Raw genomic sequence first — 26,965 nt, 5'->3', positions numbered from 1 at the left:
AATGACTAATTTTGCTATTGTTATGAATATAATTTTGAAAGAATCATGTTTTATGAAAAATTTGAACATTTCTTTACAGTGTTAAAAGCTGTTCTTAAAATAGGATAACATGTAGCCTTTTACAAAAAGATATCTGGTCAAGTGAAGAGTGTTTTAACTGGGAAATCGATTATGTAACATACTTAACATACAGATGAAGAATTTTAAAAATGACAATAAAGAACAGACACAATTAACTATTCAATACCCTATTAAAATGACTGTAGCTGTTATACAGTCTATTTGGCTACCAGGTATACCATTTTATTGTTATAAACTATTATCCACGATCTCCCTTCCCATAAATAACACAATGCTATCAATTTGCTCAATTTATTTTAACAAAATTGATGTAGAAATGTCACTGAATTAAACAAACATCTGAACATGTAAACATCTGCCATGTTCCTGAAACAGGAGTTAATACCTGTGCACATAAGAATTCATTAGGAACACTATCAATTAATAAGGCTTGTCTTCAAACAACTAAATCCAGTTTGTTGCTTTAATTGTTCTTGCATTGCAAGTTAATTTTACGAAAATTTTCAAATGTACACAATTAGACATTATGGGAGAGTTAATAGTACCATTGGTTACAGCTGTTACAAGTTTTCTGCCACATGGAAAAAAAAACTAAGCCAATCACATCACATAATCATGGCTCTTCTTTAATAGTTGTTCACCAAGTTATGTTAATTATGGTCCTTTAAACACACACAAACATTTCATAAAGGCTATATACAGTTGTACATGGCTGAGCATGCACTATTCATAGATACCTGCCTGTTTAACGTGATGTCATTATAGTGCTTGGAAATGATGCAATTCAACTCCAATTTTAATCAATAATTACAAGTGGAAAGATGGTTCGTCTCCCATTTTAATCAATAATTAGAAGTGGAAAGGTAGTTTGTTTTACAATTGCTGTTGTTGCATGATTTAAAAAAATTAAAAAACAAAATGCTAACCCCATTTAAGAGCTCTAGATACAGATTCTACATAGGTTAAGGCAGTAAAAAAGCACTTCCTGATACAGGTGGTCTCAACATCAATTAAATCTGTTTTGGAGCCAACATTACTCTCTTCATTCTCTACCACATCTCTGAAGAATTTTCAAAAAATCAAATTAAAAAAAAAGAAACAAAAGAAAACAATATAGTGGCGGAGAAATGAATCATGGCTTTCAAAATGACACATTACGAAGATTATAGGGCACCAACTTATTTTCTACTTTAGATAAGAAAAATAATGAGGCTCGCTTGAACATACTGCCTCAACAACACAAAATTATCTGAGCATTTAAGTAAAAAAACTATTAGAAACGACTTTAGGAATCATGTTGCAATTCTGATAAAGTATTTTAGTATTTTGATACAGAAACTTTTGAAGTTTAATTTAATCCACTTTTTGTTGAAAAATGTTTTTATTGATTAATTCTAACACAGTTTGAGTGCACACTTACTCTGAAGTCAACTATTATTCAGGCTGAGGGGTTATTCAAGAATAAGGTCTTCAGTGATACCAGCTTCTCGTAATTGTAATTAATTTCATCGTTAGCAGATTCTATTAAATATTAGAAATATATGGCAAATTTGAATAGAGTTCTTTGATTTAGGCATTAAACAGATTCAAGATAGACACCACCATTCAGTGACATGTATCAGTTTTGAAGATGATTAGAGATATTTAAGACAAATCCTCTTTCTCCAGTGGACAGGAAATAGAAATATGTTGTAAACAGGGCACTGTTTTAAAGCCAAGGTTTTAAAAATTACTTTTTCCATAGCTTGAAAATACATTCTTCAATGATTCTTCCAGTAATGCCATTATTTCCTGTGAAATTAGGTCACCAACTTTTTCATTCAGTTCCTATTCTTAAAGATGGTTGTGTTCAAAGCAGTTTGTTTTTTTAAAAAATCTGTTGAAAGTTATATAAAATTCTGTACAGTTTCACAAATTATTGCATAAACAGCATAATCTCCACGACAAGTGTTTCTGCAACACACGTCCATTTCAGAAAATTCACGTTTCCCTTCTGGCTTTTTTCTTCTTTTTGATTTGCTTGGGGGATTCCCAGCTCTCTTCAGACTTGGCTAAAAGTGTAAGAGAAATCAAGAAGTGTTTTATATTGTATTTTATTACATTTATTCACACAATGCATTCTACTGACTTACGTTTCTTATTATTATTCTTGTGCCATGCCCATCATCGGACATTGGTGATTCTATGACTTAAGCTAGTAAAGCATATTTATTATCAGAAGTCAGCATTTTTTGTCTTATATGGGTATAAAACTTCCTTGACTTTTGCAATATTTTGAAAATAAGTAAAAGTATATACAGTGATCCCCCGGGTATTGCGACCCCGATCATTGCGAAATGGCTATATGGCGATTTTGCAACCCGGAAGTAAAAACACCATCTGCGCATGCGCGCCCTTTTTTCTATGGACACGCATGCGTAGATGGCGCCAGGCAGATCAGCTGCTGGGCGGCTTCCCTAGGTCTTCCCCCTCTTGCTGGCGGGAGGGCGAGCGGTGGGCATCAGCGAGGAGTTTCCCCACCGCCCACGCAAACTCCTCGCTGCCGCCCGCCCTTCGCCCGCCCACGCCGTTCATTCTCGCCGCTTCCCAGCTGAGTCCTGAAGCGAATTCGCTTCAGGACTCAGCTGGGAAGCGGCGCCAGCGAGCGCGAGCGAACGGCTTGTCCGCCGCCCGCCCGCCCTTCGCCCCCCCTACCGTTCATTCTCGCCGCTTCCCAGATGAGTCCTGAAGCGAATTCGCTTCAGGACTCAGCTGGGAAGCGGCGAGAATGAACGGCGTGGGCGGGCGATGCGCGAGCGGGCGGCGGACAAGCTGAGTCCCCTTCCCAGGAACCCCAATCTTCGGCTCCTCGCTAGCGCTGCGGAAGTAAAAACACCATCTGCGCATGCGCAGATGGTGTTTTTACTTCCGCAGCGCTACTTCGCGAAAACCCGATCATTGCTAGGGGTCCTGGAACGGAACCCTCGCAATGATCGGGGGATCACTGTACTTCTACAACATGGATATAATTTCTATTTAGAAGTAATTCATCAGAGGTTGCTAACACACTATAAAATACTAGAAGATGAAATACTGGACATCTGTAAGCAAAGCACTAGCTTTGCACCTGAAGTAAGATCTATTTGATTTTAAATACAGTTTTAATACCTACTGTATGTAAATATCTTGTTACAGGCCTTATATGCATTTGATATAAACAATCACTTACTTTGAGGTGGAGGCACACTGTTTTGCTTAATGTTAGAAATAACTTCTGCCTCCTGCAGCATCTGTGGCACTTGGGAAATTATCTTTTCAGAGTCACTCTCTGATACAGGAACAGATAGTTCAGTAGAAACAGCAAATGAGGGCATCTCCTTCGGCTACAATAGACATTGTAGTTCAGAATATTGAGTTTTTGACATCATCTAATATCCAACCCAAAAATATGTGGATGGAATATCTTTTGGAATTTTTTTAATAATCATACAGAACACCAAGACACATTCTTAACAAGCCCCAAATGCATTAAACTAGAACCTTATAAAACAGAACAGCTCTATGCACCAAGTTATAACTCTCTCTTATAAGTAACACCTTCTAACATTTCCATCAGAAATATTTATAGAACTAATCTGCTTTTCAGATGCGGTTGTGATTCGAGCCATTTCTAGGTCTTATTGGATGGAAATTCCCATTAAAGAAAATAGAATCAAGGATTGGTTGAACTGTTTTAGAGTGAAACCAGACACTTTCACCTGCGAATTAACATGGCAGAACAATGCTATTGCTGGGTGAATGGAGGGAGAAAATAATTTGTTCTCTCACTGGTTCATTTTAATCATTAGTCAGCAAAATATCACCACTGTTAGAAACATAGAAGTCTGACGGCAGAAAAAGACCTCATGGTCCATCTAGTCTGCCCTTATACTATTTTCTGTATTTTATCTTAGGATGGATATATGTTTATCCCAGGCATGTTTAAATTCAGTTACTGTGGATTTATCTACCACGTCTGCTGGAAGTTTGTTCCAAGGATCTACTACTCTTTCAGTAAAATAATATTTTCTCATGTTGCTTTTGATCTTTCCCCCAACTAACTTCAGATTGTTCTTGTGTTCACTTTCCTATTAAAAACACTTCCCTCCTGAACCTTATTTAACCCTTTAATATATTTAAATGTTTCGATCATGTCCCCCCTTTTCCTTCTGTCCTCCAGACTATACAGATGGAGTTCATTAAGTCTTTCCTGATACGTTTTATGCTTAAGACCTTCCACCATTCTTGTAGCCCATCTTTGGACCCGTTCAATTTTGTCAATATCTTTTTGTAGGTGAGGTCTCCAGAACTGAACACAGTATTCCAAATGTGGTCTCACCAGCATTCTATATAGCGGGATCATAATCTCCCTCTTCCTGCTTGTTATACCTCTAGCTATGCAGCCAAGCATCCTCCTTGCTTTCCCTACCGCCTGACTGCACTGTTCACCCATTTTGAGACTGTCAGAAATCATTACCCCTAAACCCTTTTCTTTTGAAGTATTTGCTAACACAGAACTGCCAATACAATACTCAGACTGAGGATTCCTTTTCCCCAAGTGCATTATTTTACATTTGGAAACATTAAACTGCAGTTTCCATTGCTTTGACCATTTATCTAGTAAAGCTAAATCATTTACCATATTACAGACCCCTCCAGGAATATCAACCCTATTGCACACTTTAGAGTCATCGGCAAATAGGCAAACTTTCCCTACCAAACCTTCCCCTATGTCACTCACAAACATATTAAAAAGAATAGGACCCAGAACAGACCCTTGTGGCACACCGCTTGTAACCCGACTCTGCTCAGAATACTCGCCATTAACAATAACTCTCTGATGTCTATGCTTCAGCCAGCTGCAAATCCATTGAACTATCCAGGGATTAGTTTCTGTGAATCTAATTGAAATCTATTATGCCTATTCAAATGCTGAATATCATTTTTAGCATATCTAATATTGTGCTGTTTCAAGCTATTAGTGCAGCAGGATTACCCTAAATTTGCAATTTAGCTTAAAGAAGGAAGGATTTACAAATAAACAGACATTAGCATGCCCTTTTAATTTATACCTCAGCTTGTTCACTAGTGCTGACGGTCTTTAAAGAGAAAGTTATCTCCACTTGTTGAACTTTTGAGGTATCTTCTGGAAATTCTTCTCCAGCATGTCTCTCCAGATCATCAGAATCCTAGATGTGGGAGAAAGATGACCTAATTATAAAGAATGAGGTTGGGAGGCATTACTAAAATAACCTGAATGAATGTGGAACCTAGTAAGAAGATATAAATGATACAAATTTCTGGGCAAACAACAGTGGGTTGCTCCCAGTTTGGTGAATCGGTAGCAGTGGCGGTGGGAGGCTCCGCCCATCCCCGGGATGCTTCTGTGCATGCGCAAACCAATAGCAATGGGATTTAAAACCAATTACTGCATGCAAGGTTAAAACAGAAACCTTTTTAAGGTGGTAAAGTCACATACATGTATTTTCACTCCAATTAGCATTTAGACTTATATACTGCTTTACAGCTCTCTCTAAGTGGTTTACAAAGTCAGCATATATTGCCCCCAACAATCTGGGTCCTCATTTTACCCACCTCGGAAGGATGGAAGGCTGAGTCAACCTTGAGCCTACTGAGATTCGATCTGCCAAACTGCTGGCAGCTGGTGATCAGCAGAAGTAGCGTGCAAAGTTACTGCACTCTAACCACTGCGCCACTAAGGCTCTTCAAAGATAAACCATGTAAATATGAAGCAAAGGAGAAAAGCTCTACTTTTGTCCAAAACAGACCTACGGGGATATACTCCATAAACAAGCAGCATTCTTTTTAAGAAGGGGAGAGAGCTTCTGAGGGCATGACAATGAGGGGGCAGAATCAGTATTCACTATTTTGTTGAAAGGTTCTTTCATAATTTAGTCTTGACTCAAGTTGACAGTATAATTTTCACGTATTTTTTTGTCTCAGAACAGAAAGAAATCAAAGTTAAACAATGTCAGATTAAGGATAAGTTTTGAGAGCTGCTGGTTGGCCATCCCGATTATTCAAAGCATGACTATGCAAACTGAGTTTGTACTACAGTGTTCCCTCGATTTTCACTGGTTCGAACTTCGCGAATAGCCTATACCACGGTTTTTCAAAAAATATTAATTAAAAAATACTTTGCGGTTTTTTTCCTATACCACGGTTTTTCCCACCCGATGATGTCATATGTCATCGCCAAACTAATAATTTTTGCAAATAACAAAAAAAATAAAGATTGTTAATAAATAATTATGTTTATAAATATCAGGATCACTAAGTGTCTTATTCAATGGTGAGTACCAGTAATAATGGTGATTAAATGGTTGTTAAGGGAATGGGAAATGGTAATTTAAGGGTTTAAAGTGTTAAGGGAAGGCTTGTGATACTGTCCATAGCCAAAAATGGTGTATTTACTTCCGCATCTCTACTTCGCGGAAATTCGACTTTCGCGGGCAGTCTCGGAATGCATCCCCCGCGGAAATCGAGGGAACACTGTAAATCCATTTGACGGAAACAGAAAACCCCATATAAGTTTTGCATAAATATCAAGTAAATCGTGGCTTAATGCAGGGCTCCCCAACCGCCGGTCCGCGGACCAGTACCGGTCCGCGGGGCATGTTGCACCGGTCCGTGGAGTCAGCAGCTGCCAGTCCTCCTGTCGCCACCCCCTCCCTCCAGTGCTTCATCTCCCGCTGGGAAAGAGGCCTCGGGAGGCAGGTTCTGCTGGCCACAGGGCGATGGACGGGACAGAGGGACGGGAAGGACCGGGAGGCTCAAGCCTCTTTTGGCTTCTGCCGTGGCACGCCTTTGCATTTTTGGCTGGGGGGGGGGAGGCAGGAGGGCCGGCCTGACCCCCTCCCTCACCTGCCGCCGGGCAAGAGGGTTTGGGAGGCAGGTTCTGCCGGCCACAGGGCGATGGCGGGAAAGAGGGGCGGGAAGGACCAGCACCCCCATGCTTAATCCCGCCCCCAACCACACCCCTTTCCGCCCCCACCGGGCCATAGAAAAATTGCCTTGCTGAAACTGGTCCCTGGTGGAAAAAACGTTGGGGACCACTGGCTTATGTGAACCATAAGAAACACCGAAGCAATCCAGTTTAGGTTTAATTTACCCAGGGCTCATTCTTAAATCGCCTTCAAAGGGCTAATATTGTTTCTTGCCTGTACAGGAGAGTTAGCCTCTTCTCCCTGCTTTTTCTTTTTCTTCTTTTTCTTTTTTGATTTGCCACTTGCAGTACTTTGTTGAGCTGCTTCAGGCTTTTCTTTCTCTTCATCTGATGCCTAATACAAAACCAGAGAGATCCATCAATGTTATATTTGTACCTTAACCCTAAGTAATGTATCACTTTAGTTTCAACCTTTCTCCAATTATTTTTTTTCCACCCCACACCTGTGCAATTCTTTATTTATTTATTGTGGTTTTTTAAATTTTATTTAACATACAAACATTTAAACCTCATACAAAACGACATTAAACATTTACGATTTATATATTTACAAGATTTATCTTTTACCATTCTATTTGCTATACCTTTTTCTTAACTTCCACCCAGTTGTATATTTTCTCCCACACTCTGTAATGGTCCTTATTTTGTTGGTTTTGTATCTCGTATGTTAATTTGCTAAATTTGGCGCAAAAATTTAACAATAAATTACAGTATGCACATGATAGTGTCATGATACAAACCCCACTCTTACACACTTGCAGGGCCAATTGTCTCTCGGCCAATCCTATGGATACCTTTGAATGTTCTGATTTCTTTCTACAAAGTGAAGACTATCAAACCCAAACCGTACACGTCTTATTAACAATTCCTGCAGCAGCTGTCAATCTGATACCTTTTGAGTTTCAGATAATGCTTCTTCAAGTTGTGGAATGGAAGGAGGGCTATCTTCTTCAACCCAGTTCCCCCATTCCTCTGCTGGGGCATTCCAGTCAGAAGTTGGATCAGCAGAAGAAAGCCCATCTGTGAGAGATAAAGTTTCAAATGGATGAACAAGAATTAAGGTAAGAATACCTATTTTGCAATACATGTATAATTTCAATGCACATATTTTAGTAACAAAAGCCTGGTAGTAGGAATTTGAAATATTCCTTTACAAAATAAATTTAAAAAGTATTACCTGATCATTAAAGGTAAGTGTTAAGTACAATGATAAAACAATTCAATTCTCTGATCTTGCTCTGACACTAAAGGCAACCTTCCACTTAAATACAAATAAAAAATCCTTAAATTCAAAACAGAATGACAAAAATAAAGGATAGTGGATCAGTACTTTAGAGGAATCAATTATGGTCTCCTATAGAAGAAAAAGTGTAAATTTAGAAGCAACTTTGCAATCTAATATTTTTGAATTTTGCCTTTCAAATGTTTTCTTATTGATAATATTGAAATAAAATTTTAAAAGTAGAACGTGGCTGAATAAACAATTTAGAAAAAGTTATGTAGATGTTGCATTGATAAAGAAAAAAATATAATTCGGGGGGGGGGGAATCTTAGATTAAATTTGCTTGTATGAACATTCCAACCATTAATTATTGATCAAGGAATCTATGCTTGGTTTTTTTTTGCAAAACTATTTTGAAAATACATGAATAAGTATTTGGTGTTGTTTATAAGAACAATTGTGAATAGGAATACCAATGCAAAAATATAAATGCAAATTAAGCAAAATCAGGGAATATTCTAAAAAGGAACATACTTAATCCAGACCACTCGTCATCAACAGGTGCCTGGTTACGATTTAAATCCCACTGAAAATCTGTAGTACTAGGTTGAGAAACAGATTCGCTATTGGATCCTAAAAAGGGCAGAATACATACCCAGTCACTCCATGAGAATGATATGTAGGCTCATTATTCCACATTTTTATCAGATAGAGGCAGTGCTCAAATCCTTCCTTCCTTCTTTCCTTTCAATTTATAGAGCACTGAATGAACTGTAGCTATACCTAGCCCTTGCAATTAGCCACAGCAACACCCCATAAGCATGTGTAATGTCTTCTGTGGATGATGGCACGTCCGGTATTGCTGACCCTGAATTGCCGGCTGAATATACTTTGGCTGAAGAGACCTCGCAGGCCACTGAGGAAGAGGGGGAGGAGCTGCCAGCATGCAGGGCAAAAGGCGGAGATCTGCCACATTTATGGGTGAAAGGTCCTGCCCCCTTAATAGGCTACAGCCGGAAGGGCTATTTAGCATGGTAGGCAGAGGGAGGCGTTGCTGGAAGCAACATGTATAGGTCGTGGCCAGATGGTTGTTTGTGTTTCTGGAACTCTGCATGTCGTGCATTTAATTCAGTTGCGGAGAGCGTTTATGTTCACGTTTGGAGCAGCAAGTTATCTTTCGGGTGGACTAATTGGCCATTGCCTGGAAGGTTAGCCTGGAGCTTGTTTGTGGCTGGCTTCGATGTAAACGATCCCCCAAACTCCCGGCTTGGACTATTCTTGTGACTTCTCCTTGCAAGCCCTGAAGCTCGGACCCCTGGACTTGATGACCTCAATGGAGGCCCCTAACCTCGGAGGGGATTTTGAGCAGCTTGTTTTTGGAACCTATCCAGGGAAAACCTTTATTTTCAAGACTGTTTTGGTTTGGCTGTAAGCTTGTTTAGCTTTTGGTTATCTATTTGATCATGAGCCAAATAGTGGCTTGTGTGGTAAGCTTGGAGCTAGAGGTTAGCTGAAATCCTGAAATGGAACTGTGGAGGGAACAGGCTGAATAAAGCTCTCTACACCAACCCTGTTGTGTGGGTGAGTAAGGGCAGCACAATTTGGGCACTTGACAATCCGTTTGGATTTAAAACCAGCACTTCAACCTTTCTTCCATGCCTATCTCCGACTTGCCCTTTGGCTGCCCTGTGGGACTCTTCAGCAGTAGTGCTGGAGTAGGAGCCTGGGGCCTTCAGCCATCTCAGCTGATCACCACTGTTTCTACTTCAGCCCCACCTCAAGCCCGACGCCACAGCCATCCATTGCAGACCTACAGAATAAAGCCCAAACTACTCTAAATAATCTTTTCTCTGCCATCTTGCTACCCTTGCATCCTGCAATCATTGGCCCTGCCACTCCTATCTTCCTCCCAATAATAAGATTTGCCCAGCCTAGCCTAATGTGAAGCAGGTGTTCCTGTGCTGATTTGGAAGACTTTTGAGGCTTTCTGAAACTTCACAAGAAGGCTGCTCTTGCCATTCTCCATACCGTGGCAAAGGGCAGCAGGGCTGGCAGGGGGAACAGAGTGCAGGGTGGTGAGGCCGGCCGGCTGCTCCATGAACTACAGGGTGACAAGGTGACAAAAAGAAGTGCAGATAGCCAAAGGGGCAGTGATAGGGGGTAAGACAGGTGGGGTGGAGCTGAAGAGAAGGCAGTGTCTTATCCTGCTAAGACTTAAGGCTGGAACAGATCATACTAAGAGGGGCTTGTATTAGAATTGAAGCTCACCGAAGAAACAGTGAGGTTTGGCTGACAAATGGCAAAAGCGATATTGGGACTGCTATCGCTAAGTGATGTGGCCACGTGACATCATGCTTTACAACTGTTGCTTAGCAACAAAAATTTCAGACCCAATTGCCATAATAACCTTTCTATGGGATATATGCATCAGATTTACTTCCTTGTTGTCAATAAACGGTAATAGAATAAGATAAAATAAATGAGTTGGAAAGGACCTTGGAGATTTTCAAGTCCAACCCTCTGCCTAGACAGGAAACCCTAACCATTTCAGACAAATGATTGTCCAATCTCTTCTTAAAAACTTCCACTGTTGGAGCATTCACAGGTTGTTGCACTGATTAATTGTTCTGTCAGGAAATTTCTCCTTAGTTCTAGGTTGCTTCTTTCCTTGATTAGTTTAACATTGACACTAATGATTCAGCGTCACTGAGCTTAGACAACACATCATTTTCATAAAAAGAACAAGCACTATCCTTCTCTTTTCCAAATGTTGAAAATGTATTGAGTTGAATTTGGTGAGGCAATAATACTTGAAATTTAGGATTTTACCAAAATAGAACATGCTCTGCCATAAATAGGACATATGTATAGTTCATTTATAAAATGCCTATTAAAAGCATACCATACCAGAGACTGTAGGATTGAGTCCCAAGGGAGTGAACGAAGCAGAACTTTGCTCAGGAGTATTAATTCTTCCATCCACTCCAGACCACGCTGTTAAGAATAACAAAAATAGTATGTGTGTGTGCTCATATATTTTCCCATACTGACAATATTCCTAAAGGAGATTCCCACAAATCAAAGTAAGTTGGTATACTTCCGCACCAGAATAAAATCTCATTCCCATTTTAAAGTACAATATTCATATATTATGTATGTGTAAAATTCCACTAAAATTAGGAGATATTCTGTTTTAACTGACAACCTGCCCTCCTTCTAGTCTGAGGTTATTGTGCTTTGAGAAGTAAGGGATTAAAAAACCCCCAGGAAATTAAGGAAACATTCCCATGCTTTTCTAAATTTTAATTTTAGTCCCTTCACAGAATCAAATCCAAACCAAACAAGTCAGGACAAGCAAGCACATTATCTTACCTATATCAGGGAATAAAGCACGTTCGCCCCAGGTTCTGCCAACCAGGGATACTCCCCAATCCTTCCCATTTCCATTATCTCCATCTTTTCCCCAGGCTGATGTCTCAGTTTTCCTCTTGCTACCTGCAGTCCATTTCTCATCACTTGCACCAATCTGAGGAGCAATCTTAACAGGTTTTTCATTCCAGTTGCCTCCATTTACTGTGGGGCCTTCACTCAGCCCTGAAAGAAATTTTAAACAGGGAACAGACAGTTAACTTTGTTTCCTGGAAAACATGGTAGTAAAATAAACATATGTTACTGGAATTATAATCTGAACATTTTCCAGTATTATATTGTTGCTACTGTTTTTAAGAACCAGTTCATTTCTGGCTTTGTATTTCTATATGCCTTTTGACCCACAATTTTATTCTAATAACAGTCCTTAGGGAGTTGGGCGGCATATAAATTAAAAAACAAACAAACAAATGTGTGTGCACTATCTCAAGATGATCAAACTTGAGAATACAATTGTTGCATTTGAATTATCAAATGTCAATTTAAATACTTCCGTTTAGGCACATAGATTAGTATAGCTAATGTGACTTTGGGGTTTCTATAAAAAAAGGAAAAATTGTTGCTGATTTCCATTTAGAATGTTTCAATTTTTTGGCATTATTGTTATCCAAAGCTATCACTGCAGAACAGTCTTTGATTTCCTTATAGCTATAGTTACTATGTTGGAGAGAATACGTGGAGGAATTATCAAATAGTATCCAGAGAACAATTAAGTTTGACCACCCTTAGGCTTGTACTGTTTTTTAATTATGCCCATTTCAAAACAATTATCACAGACCTATGTCAGATTTATTTCTGAATAAACATATAAAACATCAATCTGTAAACTTCATATTCATTTAAAGTAAACTTCATATGCATTAAATCTCAGTTTTGTTTGAATTATATGCACATTCATATTTAATTCATATTCAAATTATCAGGAGGTAACTAAGCTGCAATATACAGAAGTGAAAATATGCAGTATAAGTTAAGTAAGAACTGTACAGGGCTGATGTTAAATACCAAAATGAAACATGAAGCATCTGGATAATTGGGTAAAAGCTGGGAAGCTCTAGCACTTTCACTCTATGTTACATGCATCCTACTACTACATCTGATGGTATACCTAACAATCGTCAGGATAGAGATTAGAGGTTCATTATTAATATACAGCATGAATTATCCTGCACTATCACAATATAGCTGACTTTTTACTTTGGATATAAACCAATGCACAAAATTCAAGTAATCTTAGAATGTAAAAGAACCATATTGTGAAATAAATAAATAAATAAAAATTATATACCTTGCTGGAGTGCCACATCACCTTTTCCAGATTTAGAACTGCTAATTTGAACATTCAAAACTGGATCACCTTATTTAAAAACAAAGCAGATAATTTAATTATCAAATATCTTCAGTCTGTTGTTTACTGCAGAAGAATAGGCAGCACAAAGTCTAAACCCAAGAAATCAGAGATTTTATATTTTATTCCAAAAAAATATAGCCATCAATTTTTAGAAAACAATTTTAATTAAAAATTGACTTTGTTGTTTAAGAGTAAATTATAAATCATATTTACAAGAACTCTAATTTGCTGCCAAATCCTGCAGATATGATTTTCTTCATTGACATATATGATTTAGTTCAGAATTAGTGATTTTATTCTGTTATTTAAGTTACAAACAGTACAGTGGAACCCCCACATAAGAGCTGCTCTACTTAAGAGCAACTCGAGATAAGAGCTGGGAGGGGAGAGATATTTTTGTTCTACTTACAAGCCCAAATTCGAGATACAAGCGCCAAGGAGCTGTCTCCTGAAGCCAAACGCTAACTTCCGCGTTCGGCTTCAGGAGACAGCTGCGAAGCGGCGCGCGTGTTTTAAAAGGTTGCAGCCGGCCTGGGGGGCTCGGGGGGGTGCTTGCAGCTTTCTTTCTTGCTCTTTTTCTTTCTCTCTTTTACCTTCCCTTCCTCTATTTCTTCTTTTCTTTCTCCTTCCCACCTTCTTCCCTCCCTCCCTCCCTTCACTCATTCCTCTCTTACTCTCCCCTTTCATAAGTTTCCTTGCTTCCTTCCTCTGTTCCTGTCCCTTCCCCCTTTCTTTCTTTCTTTCTTTCTTTCTTGCTCTTTTTCTTTCTCTCTTTTACCTTCCCTTCCTCTATTTCTTCTTTTCTTTCTCCTTCCCACCTTCTTCCCTCCCTCCCTCCCTTCACTCATTCCTCTCTTACTCTCCCCTTTCATAAGTTTCCTTGCTTCCTTCCTCTGTTCCTGTCCCTTCCCTCTTTCCTTCCTTCCTTCCCACCCTCCGTCCATTCATTCACCCATTCCTCTCTTGATCGCTTAAAGCCGGTCCCTGGTGCAAAAAGGGTTGGGGACCTCTGTCCTACAGGATTGGGTGGCAGAGAAGTTGAACATATGTAAATTTAAAAGTTTAAGAAAGTTTACAAGTTAAGTGAAAGAAACTTCATTATTCATTTATATGTACATGTACATTTCTTCATTAAAAACATGTCTTTCTGCATAATTTAGACTAACTTTGTGAATTTTTTGAGGGCTGGAACCAATTAAAATTATTTACATTAATTCCTATGGGGAAAAGTCGTTCGAGATAAGAGCTGCTCGACTTAAGAGCCCAGGTCCGGAACGAATTAAACTCGTATCTCGAGGTACCACTGTATTAGTCTTTTGACCAGCAACTGCCACTTGCCACTTGTTTAAGATGGTGGTCAATCAGTCAAAATATGAATTAATATTTTCCTTATAATATTAGTATTTTTCCCTATGGAACAAACTTGAGTTATAGAGAAAATGAATTTTATTTGTAAAAGGATTGTGTTATTCTGCTGTAAATATCACAGCTATATTTATTCCATATTCTAAAAGCGTAAAGATAATATATAAGTCAGAATACTGTATTTTTAATGAGCTGAGCTTATTTATATGTCCTTTTCAAATGTAATAAGCAATACTACTATGAAAATATTATTCTTTTCTCTTATTTATTATTCTTGCCTAAATTGATTTATCTGACATAAGCAATACAAATCAGCTTGCTAATTGATATGACCATAATATTGGACCATAAACCATAGGTCACAATCCAGAATGGATTGATATATAAATCCAGGTAATATATAAGGAAATATATGCACACAAATAGGCAAATAAATCATCCTCTAAAACTATTCAAGTAATAACAACAAATGGAATATATTCCATCATGTTTAGATCATCAGAGTATTTCAAAAAGTGTCAACTATCCATAAATACAAGAGAGAGAGAGAGAGAGAGAAAGCAAACTTCATGTGTCCTTCAACTAAGTCTCCAAAAGATCTGAGTATGTTTTATAAGAAGCTCATGGTCTTGTTTAACAGAAAAGGTATTGCAGCAGTTATAAAGATTTAAGTTATTTGCTGAACTGCAAATAACTTGAACAATGTGATTTAATTTATAATTTTTAAACTACATATTCTAGATAGAAATAAATTACACAAAGTACTGTACAGGATATTTACAGTTGTATAAGGACTAATTTATTTGCATCAACTAAACATAGTACCCAAACTAACAAAAGAGACAGGTACAAGGGAAGACTACACATCAAAACAATAGATACACATTATTTATACTGCAGATATTTATACTCAATGTTTTAATAAATAGGGATTTTAGAACATATTTAATTACACAGAAATAAAAGCTTTCTTTATGAAGCATTCTTTATACTATAGTGCTTTCTTTTTCTTAGTGCCCTATTAGAAAGTACAAGAAATATCATGATTTACCTTTATTTTTTCTAGGACCAACTAAAAATGGTATTGTAGATGCTATCTGTTCAGAAGATGCTGTTACTGGGATTTCCAAGGATGGTAAATTTGATTCTGACCCAGCATCAGTCAGTACCTTGTCACGTTTACGTTGTTGCCGTTTTTCTCTGTTGCTGATTTTTGTTTCCCATGCGCCTGAAACAGTCATAAGAAAGCATTATTTACAGTCAATAATAAAGTACAGTATAAGGGCAGACTAGATGGACCATGAGGTCTTTTTCTACCGTCAATCTTCTATGTACATTCTATAATGTACTTTTCAAAATGTGCATCAGGGAGCTTAAAGTATTACTCAGGAACTTATCAGGAATCATAATCATAATCATCGAGATTATGCTCCAACATATGATCAGAAGTGCATCTCCAGCAACTGTCTGGATATTATATTAAATTTGGATGCTAATGTACCTTTGTAGGTTAACATGACTTAAAACAAGATACTAAAATAGATATAGCTTCCAATTCTCCCTTTTGAATATCTTTATTGCAAATATAGCTCTGGCTGCTCTGAACTCTGTAGATGGAAGTTTGTATAATGATTAAAGAAGACTGCTTATGCTAAATTGACATCCTTCTAAAACATTCCAAACTGTCTGGCCACTGGTTTCTTCTTAAGATACAATGTGCAATAATACAACTTTAATCCTGTTTTCTATATATTGGACAAATTTTAATATTCAAAAATGATTCTTGAAAATAGGCAAACTTCCAAAACTCAATGTAAAGATTGACCTGTTAATATGAAGAATATCAGCCTATTAAAAGGTTAAAACATTACACCTTTTAAGATTCGAACATGAACTATGAATTCTTTAATTATGACTTGCATCTAGAATTTGCTTTCTGGGGACATATAGGACAAAAAGTTCAGGGTCTAAAGCAGTGATGGCTAACCTATGGCACGGGGGCCATAGGTGGCACAAGGGCCATATCTGCTGGCACGCGAGCCTTTACCCTAGCTCAGCTCCAATGTGCATGTATGTGCCGGCCAGCTGATTTTTGGCTCACAGAGCTCTAGAAGGGCATTTTTGGCTTCCAGAGAGCCTCCTAGAGGATGGGGGAGGGTGTTTTTACACTCCCACTGTGCCAGGGATGCCTTTGGAGCCTGGGGAGGGTGAAACATGAGCCTACTGCGCCCACCAGAAGTTGGGAAACAGGCCATTTCCGGCCTCCAGAGGGCCTCTGGGGGGGGGGACCTGTTTCCCCCTCCCCAGGCATTGAATGATGGGTGTTGGCACTTGTGTATGTGCATTAGCATTCACACACGCTTTTTCGGCACCCGAGGAAAAAAAGGTTCGCCATCACTGGTCTAAAGGAATCCTTTCTGGCAAAATGGAAGTAATACTTGTAATCCACTTCCTCCCAAAATTTGCATTGGATGCTAGGAGACATTTTGTAGTCACAGGGAAATGTAAAGAATGTGTTTTTCAGTACCTTCATCGGCTTCCTTTCCATCACGTGACTGATCCTGAGCTGTTTTAGCGTCTCCTTTTGTTTTTTTCCTATTTTTCTTTGACTATAAAGTGTAAGGAAAATATTTTCTCTCAGAATAAATTAATGCTATGAAAACATTTGAAGTTCAGCAACAGGAATGACCCCGGAAACAAGATGAAATTATATAAGCTTTCGAAGTTTTTATTTTTTTTTCAAAAACTTACAAACACAAAACTAACAATACCTTGATTCATATTACTTACAGAAGGTGCGCACTTATATGACAAAGTATCTTAAAGACACAATCTTAGATACACTTAAGCCTCTTTCATCTCCCTGGGCTTTACTTCTGAAAAGGTATATACTGTAATATGGCACAAATTTGCATCAAGAACATCAAGATGTTGCTTGTGGGAAGCTGGCGGGGAGTTCAGAAATCACTCCTCTTCTTATTTTCAACTTTACCGAGGGGAGGATGAATAAAGGAAGCTATGCACCACAAGGAAAACTGCCCCCCTGCTCCCTATCCTTGCGTGTTCTCAAGGGACTGGGTGGGCACTCTTCCTCTTTGGAGGAAGGGAGCCCTTGGGATTTCGCTCTTTATGAGGGAGACTACATTACACTGTACCCTTTGAGTTTCCCGGGTGCTTAAAGGAATTGATGGCAGGTGGAGATGGGCAGGTGGAGGGAGTAGCAATGTCCCTGGCAGTCGATCAAAGTGCAGGTGGGCTGCCAAGTGTCCAAAATTTTAACACAAGAATGCAGGGATTTTGAACAACCATAACTCAAGGCTACAGGTTGCAATTCCCTTTGTTCAGTGGTGTCATAATTGCGGTTGCTGAAAGAATTTTTGTAAGTTGAGGGTCCTGTATGCATTTTTAAAGATAGAATAGACTGCTTGTCTATTCTTACAGTTGACCCACTCTGACTCAAGACACAAATCATAACATTCAGAATCCATTCTTGGAGGAAACGTATTATTTGTAATTAAACTGTGGCTGATAAAACTCCAGTAAAATATAGCAAACGCCAGTTGAATACTGGTCTTGAGTTGAAAATTAAAAATATTATTTTTTTTATCAGTCATTAACCAATAACTAACCTTTTCAGTTTTCTTTTCCATATCCAATGTCTGCTTCAGATTCTCTTTTTGTGTTGTCTGGATTATTTCTTCAGACACATCATGAGCTGGTTGACCATTAAGCTGAATAAATATATATATGTATCTATAAATGATAAATTTTATGCAATGGAAACAAACCTGCCTATATTATATACTTAGTTACTGTACAACATAAATATCAGTATTTTATCAATTTAAATGAAATGTACCAAGGATATAGTGACTTTAATTGCTTAGATCAGGGGTGGCAAGGCCTGCAGGCCGCTTCTGGCCCATGGAGTGCTAACTCTGGCCCACAGAGCCAGCCAAGAAATAGCAAAGGAATGGTCCATGGTGCCTCTGGCAGCCACAAAAGGGTGGTGGGGGCTGCACACGCTCCCCCACCCCATTTTCAACCTGGACAGTCTCCTGTAGCATTGCCGGCCAAAACAGAACATGCACACCCTGCGACCATTTTGGCCGGCAGGGTGCTGCAGGAGTTGTCCAGCCCATCTCCCCACTCCTTGGCTGGCCAGCAGAGGACAACTACAATGCTGATCCGGCCCTAAAAGAAATCCAGTTTGACACTCCTGACTTAGATGTTGGACAATAGGATTATAACTAATATATTATTATGCTATTCACACATTTTTCATACTGCTTCCTTTGATTCTATGCAATTGACAAAGAAATCATGAAATAATTCATAACTAAAAATTCATCTTCTTTCAACTAGCACAATCTATTTAAAATGGTTATGTAGTCACCATCAACTCAATCTATTGTCTGTTTAAAAAGGAATCTTCAGGACTTTCCAGAATGCCAGTCATTAGAAATAGCCTTATCTTTGGGAGAAGCAAGTTTTACAATGGCAGAACAATCATGGGAAAGGTCTGTGATCTAACTGACACCCTTTTTTCCATTCCCTTAAGAAGTAACTTAAAACTCTAATCTTGTCAGAGAAACCTAAAATAGATGCAAACAGTATCACTTCATTATGAGTTAATCAAAGTTAAAACAGTTAATTTAAAGCCTGCTTTCAGTTAAGTATAGGCCAAGGCCACAAAAGTACCATTTGAGATTGCATTTGGTTTCACAAGAATGATACTACAGTAAAAGCCAAACTCTGTAACAAAGTGCTGCAGTTTAAAGTTCTCTTATTCATGAACAGAGGGAACTTTCATTGCTTTATTCAAAAATTTCACTGAAAGAAAATTATAGTCCTATAAGTTTCACATTATTTGCTTGCCCCGTTGTTGTTTAATATCTACTCTCAGTCAATTTTCAACGATGCACTGGAAAACATTGGTGCTGGCCTCAAAGTAAACTGTGTTCGGATCAACAAATTTAAGATATGTTGATTATAAAATTCTGCTTGGCAATAAGCATGTAGAGTGGACCTTCAACTTCTCACCAACAATCTCAGAAATAACTGAAAAATACAGCTTGAAGCTTAACACCTCAAAAACCAAGATCATAGTCATCAGAAAACAACCCATTAATTTACCACTGATAAATTTTGAAAAAATACCACTAGAAAAAGTTGAAAGGATCAACTTTCATTCTTCCAACAGTCTTCTGCAGTCACAACATATGCCTAAGACTGAAGATCAGGCTTGTCAGATGTTACATCTTTTCTATCCTGCTCTATGGAATAAAGAGTTGGTCTCTGACAGAAAACCACTTGAAGAAACTAGAAGCATTTGAAATGTGGATTTACAGATGGCTGTTACGTATAGGCTGGGTTGACAAAATCACAAATGAGGAGACAACAAGCTGCCTGGGAAAGCAAAGGGAAATAATCAAAGCCATTTAAAAGCGAAAGTTAGAATATTTTGGATATGTGATATATGGCATATTTCACTTAATCCTCCAAGGAAAGACTGAAGGCAAATGAGGTCCAGGCAGAAGAACAACATCATGGCTTCAAAACCTAAAGGACTGGACTGGTTTGGACAAAACTCAGCAGCAATTTTTCATGTGGCTGTTGACAAAAATAGAATTGCCAACATGATCACCAACGTCGAATGTGGCACAAGAAGATGATGATGGATTAAGTGGCCAGTCCTTAAAATACCTAGCATAATCTGGAATCTTCCAATTTCATGCCCAAAAAGTCAATCAAGGCATAGGATTCCAATAGATTGAGAAGACTAAGTAAGAAGAAAACATTTTTTCTCCTTGCATACCTTCTCAAATCAGAGACGATTTATTTTAACCAGATATTAGTTGTGCCATAGAACAGTATAAAACCTAATACGGAATCCAACAAATTCCTTATATTATGCCAGCGTTTCCCAACCAGTGTGCCGCGGCACACTAGTGTGCCGCGAGACATGGTCAGGTGTGCCGCCAAACACCTAGGGCAGCTCCAGCTGGGCGGGGCACTGCCGGTGCGACTACTTTCCGATGCCGCTATTGCTGGCGCTCTCCTGCCCCAAAGAAGGAAGGCGGGAAAAAAGGAGAGCTTCATTCTTCGCACCGGCAGCAAGAGGAGGAAGGCACCATCAGCAACGGCACCAAGTAGTAGCTGGGGGATGGCGGTGGCAAGAGCTCCAGGGCGGAGGCACCAGCAGCGCCCCGCCCAGCTGGAGCTTCCCTGGCGGGGGCGGCAACCAATGTCCTTTGGGGCCCGGAGGGAGGGCGGTGGGAGCAGGAGGGTGCCGGGCCGCGCACGCCTGCGCCAGCGCACCCCAAAACACCCCCCCGCACACCCTTTTCCAAGGGCAAAGCCGCGGCGGCCCCCCCGCGCCTCTAGGCCCCTTGCGCCCCTGGCTGCTCGCCGCTGCCTTCGCCGAAAGCGCTTTTGTCCCGGGCTCTCAGCGAGGGGGCTGCAGGAGAAGCGGTGAAGGCGATCTCTCTCGTTCTCCGGAGGCTGGAGAAAGTGATTTTCAATGTCGGGGGCGCGGGCCGGCGTGCGCTCTCCCCATCCCCCTGCCCCATTCAAAGTAAGCCGGCAGGGGGATGGGGAGAGCGCACGCCGGCCCGCGCCCCCAACATTGAAAATCACTTTCTCCAGCCTCCGGAGAACGAGAGAGATCGCCTTCGCCGCCTCTCCTGCAGCCCCCTGGCTGAGAGCCCGGGACAAAAGCGCTTTCGGCGAAGGCAGCGGCGAGCAGCCAGGGGCGAGAGACATAGCAAGAGAGACAGAGAGAGAAAGAGAGATAGCAAGAAAGGCAAAGAGAAAGAAAGAGACATATAGCAAGAGGCAGTGAAAGAGAGAGAGAGAGCAAGAAAGAGAGAAAAAAGCAAGAAAGAGATAGCAAGAGAGACAGAGAGAGAGCAAGGGAGAGAGAAAGAAATAGAGGGAGGGAAGGAGGGAGAGAGAGCAAAAAAGAGGAAGAAAGAAAGAGGGATGGAGAGAGAGAAAGAAGGGAAGGAAGAGAATTAGGGAGGGAGAGATTTTTTTTTGTCCAAACTTTTCTTTAGCCGCCGCCCCCCACCCACCCCCGTTCAATGTTCCCCAGGATTTTGAAAATATGAATAATGTGCCGCGGCTCAAAAAAGGTTGGGAAACACTGTATTATGCAACCACCACCATTGAAAAAATATTAAAATACATTGCTTTAAAGCCAAATTTTCAGTAACAATTCTTGTTGATATTTTGGATACCAGATTAAATATAATTATGCTCTAACTATGGTTTTCAAAATGTATACTGACGTGACCAAATCTGGAGCATAGGTCCAAATCCAGATCCATACACTACAACTTAAAATTGCTGGGCAGGAAACTTATAAAATAGTAATATTTTTGACAGAATAACTTCTAACACAAATCTCTCTCCTTTCTTCTCCATATATGTGAATATAATATCTTCTCTGACTCTATTGCTCAATACTCCCTCTCAGAAGGAATATTGCTTCACACACCCCAAGAAGGAACATCTTCACACGCAGGCAAGCTCTCTGCTGGTGAAGACCAGGCACTCCACCATTAACACTAAAACTGTGCAACTCTCTGGATTTGATTGGGCAAAGATGCATATATGTACTCACATTAGGCCTCTCAGCCCTCCTTTAAAGCAGCCACGTTTTTTCCTGAATAATGTCCTCTGTAGCTGTTATATAACCCCTGGACAAGATATGTTTAAGAAGTTGCCAGTGGCTACTATAAGTACTCTAAAGCCAGTAGGTACTATTCTAAAGCATCTTCTTCCTTCAAATTCAGAGCATTGCATTGTGCTAATATCACTGGTAGTTAAATATGAGTTTTGTCTTGCAGAGTTATAACCTGAATGAACAGAGCAGAATAATAATTGCATACAAAAAAAATCCACTCTAAACACAAAGGGAGAAAGAATATACAGTACAATCACTGCAGCTTCCTATGCCATTCAATGGGACTGGGAAAAGCACTCAGCAGTTTTCACTCTTCTGTCATTCCCTCATATCTTTTATATTCAAATTTCTATGACAGTCTCTTACCATTTCTTCTTTCTGTGTGAGGCACAAGGAAAGCCTATTGATCATTAGCCTGCATCAGAATAGTTTCTTCATGGAGATGGTTTTCCCCTTGGCCTAAAGCAGTGGTTCTCAACCTGGGGGTCGGGACCCCTTTGGGGGTCGATAGACTGTTTCACAGGGGTCGCTAAGACCATGGGAAAAGACAATTTTTTCATGGTGTTACGAACTAAAGCTTCTATTCGGGCACCTTGGAATATATGTTTACAGTCAGATGTTTACAGTGGGGGTATCCCTCTGATCTTCCTGCCAATCAGCTTAAAGATCTGTGGGGAGAATTGGTGCTAGACTTATGGTTGGGGGTCACCACAACATGAGGAACAGTATTAAGGGGTCATGGCATTAGAAAGGTTGAGAATCACTGGCCTAAAGGATTCACTTCTTCCGCCTCTGCACATAGCAAGCAAATATGTAATAGAGAAGGAATATTGCTTGCACAACTGGAGCAATGCATGCTGGCATCTACTGAATCAGTGACTAAGACCCAGAAGAACTGCTAATTAAATGACACCACTCCTTTTATCCTAGCAATTTGGGGCTATAAAATCAACAATAGCAACTTGAATTGTGCCCAGTTTCTGAAAGGCATAAAAGGAGTCTATCAGAATATATGAAACTGCCAATTGGCAAGGTTTTTGAAATAAGTGATTTGCTACACTATTAATGTGAACAAACTACAGTACTATTATGATGATGATGATGATGATGATGATGATAATAATGCAAAAGACAATCTGCTCTAGCAGGGGAAATGCTTCATTTGCACAAATGGATATTGTAAATACCTCTTTCAAATGTTTTGCAAAGCCCTACTAAAAAGTAGGTTTCCAGAAGAAACACCAATTGTAAAAGGTTGGCAGATTCCCCTGGAATATTAAAATGCAAAGGTGGATTCAGAGACACACTAACTGGAATTTCTTTCAGAACACGATGAACTCCAGAACAAGCAAACACATTATTTTAAAGAATAATTCCATTCACTGGCTTAAGCCAAGTGCAAACAAGCTGATGCTCAGATAAGTTTGGATTTCAATTAACAATTATCAATCTCAAATAATTATGGAAGTCATCTAAAATATCTGAAGGACTGATTCAGAAATTACTTCACTATATTTGACTATTAAAATAGTTGAGCTTATCCAAATGTAACCAAGATCATACAATTCTGATGTCTCTTAATGTTTTTTCCAATCCCATATTAATGGTTCCAATATCATGCTCACAAAATAGGACCCGGATTGTGGGGGCAATATGCTGGCTCTGTTAAAAACTGCTATTGCTAACATGTTGTAAGCCGCCATGAGTCTAAGGAGAAGGGCGGCATAAAAATTGAATAAATAAATAAATATTTCAAATCCATACTGCACTGGCTTTAATACACTGAAATCAATAAACATGACATGTACTAGAATCTGTGATATTATAAACTTTGGCTACTAACTTTGGAGATCTAAATTTAATGTGCTTTAATTTTAAACCTATAAATAACCTTTCAAATATGCCAATGCACCTGATAATGTGGTCATATATTTTTGCACATTATTCTGTTTTATAGCAAAGAGAAAGACAAAAATGTTTAAATATGTGTGACCAGCGTATTTCTAATATAGCTATTATTCATTAAACATTTAAACATTTCTGATTCATATTGATCAATTAATATTTATGCTGAAAAAAGTTTTAAGTGAATCAAACCCACTGAATTCTATATCTAAAATTAGTATTAGTCCATTAGGAATCATTTATCAGCGCCACGTGAGCAAACGTTTCAATCTGACCTTGTAGTCCAGTCAAGGGTTATTATTGCTTCACAGATTTTCTGTGCAGCAAAGTTACGAAACTCAAGATATGGATCCTCAAATTTTGTGACACATGGAAAAGTCTTCTGATAGATGCATGCTATTTATTTACTACATCTTCATTAAAAAACTGACTAAACAGTTAAATGATTATCATGGTATTACTTATCAAGAAAAACCAAACTAGAAAACCAGTCATGTTGTAGGAAAGTCACCCCCTCACGAGAACAATCACGAGTCAAAAGGCTCTTAGAAGATTGCAGATTATCGCAGTGATATGAAACGAAAAAAATCTAACTATGCATTACATTGTTCTGGGGAACCCATTTTCTGACATTAATTTCAGAATATGGGTGTTTATGAGGCACGACAGGGTACACGTGAAGGCACAAACCAACAACTTGTCCTGAGTCCTTCAGGTTTGGGTGGCATATACGTCAAATTAAATAATAATTTGACGTATATGCCGTATATAATTTTACTGTAAGAGTAGTAGATGCTTGGAAGAAACTTCCAGCAGAAGTGGTTGGTAAATCCACAGTAACTGAATTTAAACATGCTTGGGACAAACATATGTTGATCCTAAGATAAAATACAGGAAATAGTATAAGGGCAGACTAGGTGGACCATGAGGTCTTTTTCTGCTGCCAATCTTCTATAATAATAATAATAATAATAATAATAATAATAATAATAATAATAATAATAATAATAAGAAACATCACAGAGTCCTAGACACTTGGGAAGTGTTCAACTTGTGATATTGTGATGCAAAATCCAGCATATCAATCTCATTTGCTCTGTATTACTGTTTTTTGTGAATATAAAAATAATAAATAATAAGTAAAGAAAAAGCAATCCAGCACAGTGATCTCGTTTGCTGTGTTGCACTGTTGGATAATAATAATCATAATAAAAATCATCATAAACTTTTCAAAGCCAAGAGGCATGTAGAAACCCCTCAAATCTCAGCCACTGAAAACAGCATTGAACCCCCAGGCCCTTGTATGAACACCCACATTTCCTTCACAGCCACTTTTGACACCCACCCGGCCGGTTTTCTCCGCCGCCTTCTTTCTATTGCGCTTCTTCTGCTCTTCCCCCTTCAGCAGCAGCATCGTGGCAGTCCCAGGAGGCCCCTTGTTGGAGACGCCGACGCCGCCTCGCGTCAAGCCCGGGATGGCCGCCGTCTCGTCCTCATCTTCCTCCTCCTCTTCCTCGTCGTCTTCGTCGTCCTCTTCGCCCACCTCGGCCGCCCTCCGGGAAGGCTTCCTGCGCGCTTCCCCTCCCCGGGCGCAGGCCGCGGCCCACAGGAGCCCCAGCAGGAGCAGCAGCCCCAGGAGTGACGTGGAGAGCAGGACGAGCCAGGTGGGCAGATGCTGCGGCTCCAGACCGGCAGGCAACTGCAGGCCCAGCTCGGAACGCAGCAAAGCCACCCCGGACGACAGCACGTCCCGCACCCGGGCCGACACCTCCTCGGCCTGCTGGGCCACGGCCTCCAGCCAGTTCGGGGCAGCCATGGCTCCAAGCGGGCACCGACGAGCAGCCGCTCACGTCACTGCCAACAACGCATCGCCTCAGTACCAATTTCGGAGGCCCGACAGGGCGGGGAAGGGAGGGCAAAAAAAAAAAGTACCGGCGATTGGCCACCTCGCTTCGGCGGGGAAAAAGCGCCGCCTCGGCCTCCCGCGACCTAAAAGAGAGCAACGTCACCCTCCGCCGCCGAATGTCGGCGGCCGCAGCGTCTCAACGCGCACGCGCGCCTGGAAATGCCCCCCCTCGCGGGGGTGGGTGGGTGGGGGGCGCGCGCGACGGAGACGGTCACGTGGGGTCGAGGGAGCCGTCGGTTGGAGAGCGTCGGCCGTGTCCTCTGTCCTGATTGGTGGGGGTTTCTCCGCCCCTCCCTCCCATCCCGTCCCGCTCCGCTTTTCTTTTATGGCCGGAGCCGAAAGAGATGCTCCTTTAAGCCAGGCTGTCAGAGCGCGTCATTGCCTCGCCTGGGATTGGACGGCGGCGGAGTTGTAAGGGATCTCGACGTGGCAAAGCGATTTCCTCACTAAGGCCAACGGGAGGAGGAGGAGCTATCTCCTTCGATCTCAACCAATCAGAGCCTTCGAAGGAATAGGATTGACACAAGTGCCTGAGAGGAGAAATGAATCAGTGTTTTTTAAAAAAAACCACATTTATTATTTAATATAATATTAATAACAGAAGAGTATTATAATTGCATTTGATGCCCCTGCTGATATTTAATATATTCAGCGTTTTCTCATTATAGTTACACTGGATCTTTAATCATGCAAGATAACAATAATTACTTTTAAATGAAACTAAAGGGAACCAAGCCAGCCTCCAATGCCTATTTTCCTTACTAGTGGGGAAAAAGAAAACATGGAGCAAGAATAAAACGGCAGTGTCGATATGCAGGCAGTCCTCAATTTATGACCACAATCGAGCCCAAAATTTATGTTGTTAAGTGAAATATTTGTTAATTGGACTTTGCCCCATTTTACCGCTTTTCTTGCCATAGTTGTTAAGAGAATCACTGCAGTTTCTAAGTTAGTTATCTGGTTGTTAAGTGAATCTGGCTTCGATATTGGCTTTGCAGAAAATTGCAAATCCTGATTGTGACCTTGGGATA

At 40.1% G+C, this 26,965-nt stretch overlaps 1 protein-coding gene across 4 annotated transcripts; it reads right to left on the bottom strand.

The window, feature by feature from the left end:
- Window positions 1-358: 358 nt before the first annotated feature.
- On the bottom strand, window positions 359-26,233 carry MTDH (metadherin). 4 transcript variants are annotated; one of them, XR_011558743.1, is made up of 13 exons: window positions 25,374-26,233; window positions 18,063-18,164; window positions 16,961-17,042; window positions 15,485-15,661; window positions 13,006-13,074; window positions 11,661-11,882; window positions 11,196-11,282; window positions 8,823-8,921; window positions 7,959-8,086; window positions 7,281-7,400; window positions 5,172-5,288; window positions 3,290-3,488; window positions 359-2,132 (listed from the first exon to the last, which is right to left on the bottom strand). XR_011558743.1 is itself a non-coding variant. In XM_070748084.1 (13 exons), exons 1-13 carry the CDS (start codon window positions 25,842-25,844, stop codon window positions 2,062-2,064), a joined length of 1,899 nt encoding a protein of 632 aa, XP_070604185.1. In that variant the 5' UTR covers window positions 25,845-26,233; the 3' UTR covers window positions 359-2,061. The 4 variants fall into 4 exon arrangements, 2 of the variants coding, with proteins under 2 accessions (XP_070604185.1, XP_070604186.1); XM_070748084.1 differs by having other exon boundaries at window positions 3,290-3,443; XR_011558744.1 differs by lacking the exon at window positions 8,823-8,921.
- Between the last annotated feature and the right edge of the window lie 732 nt (window positions 26,234-26,965).

The sequence above is a fragment of the Erythrolamprus reginae genome, chromosome 3 (assembly GCF_031021105.1).
Source record: "Erythrolamprus reginae isolate rEryReg1 chromosome 3, rEryReg1.hap1, whole genome shotgun sequence".
Lineage (NCBI taxonomy): Eukaryota > Metazoa > Chordata > Lepidosauria > Squamata > Dipsadidae > Erythrolamprus > Erythrolamprus reginae.
Note: the sequence above shows the minus strand (reverse complement) of the source record. Positions and strands in the feature narration are given on the sequence as shown.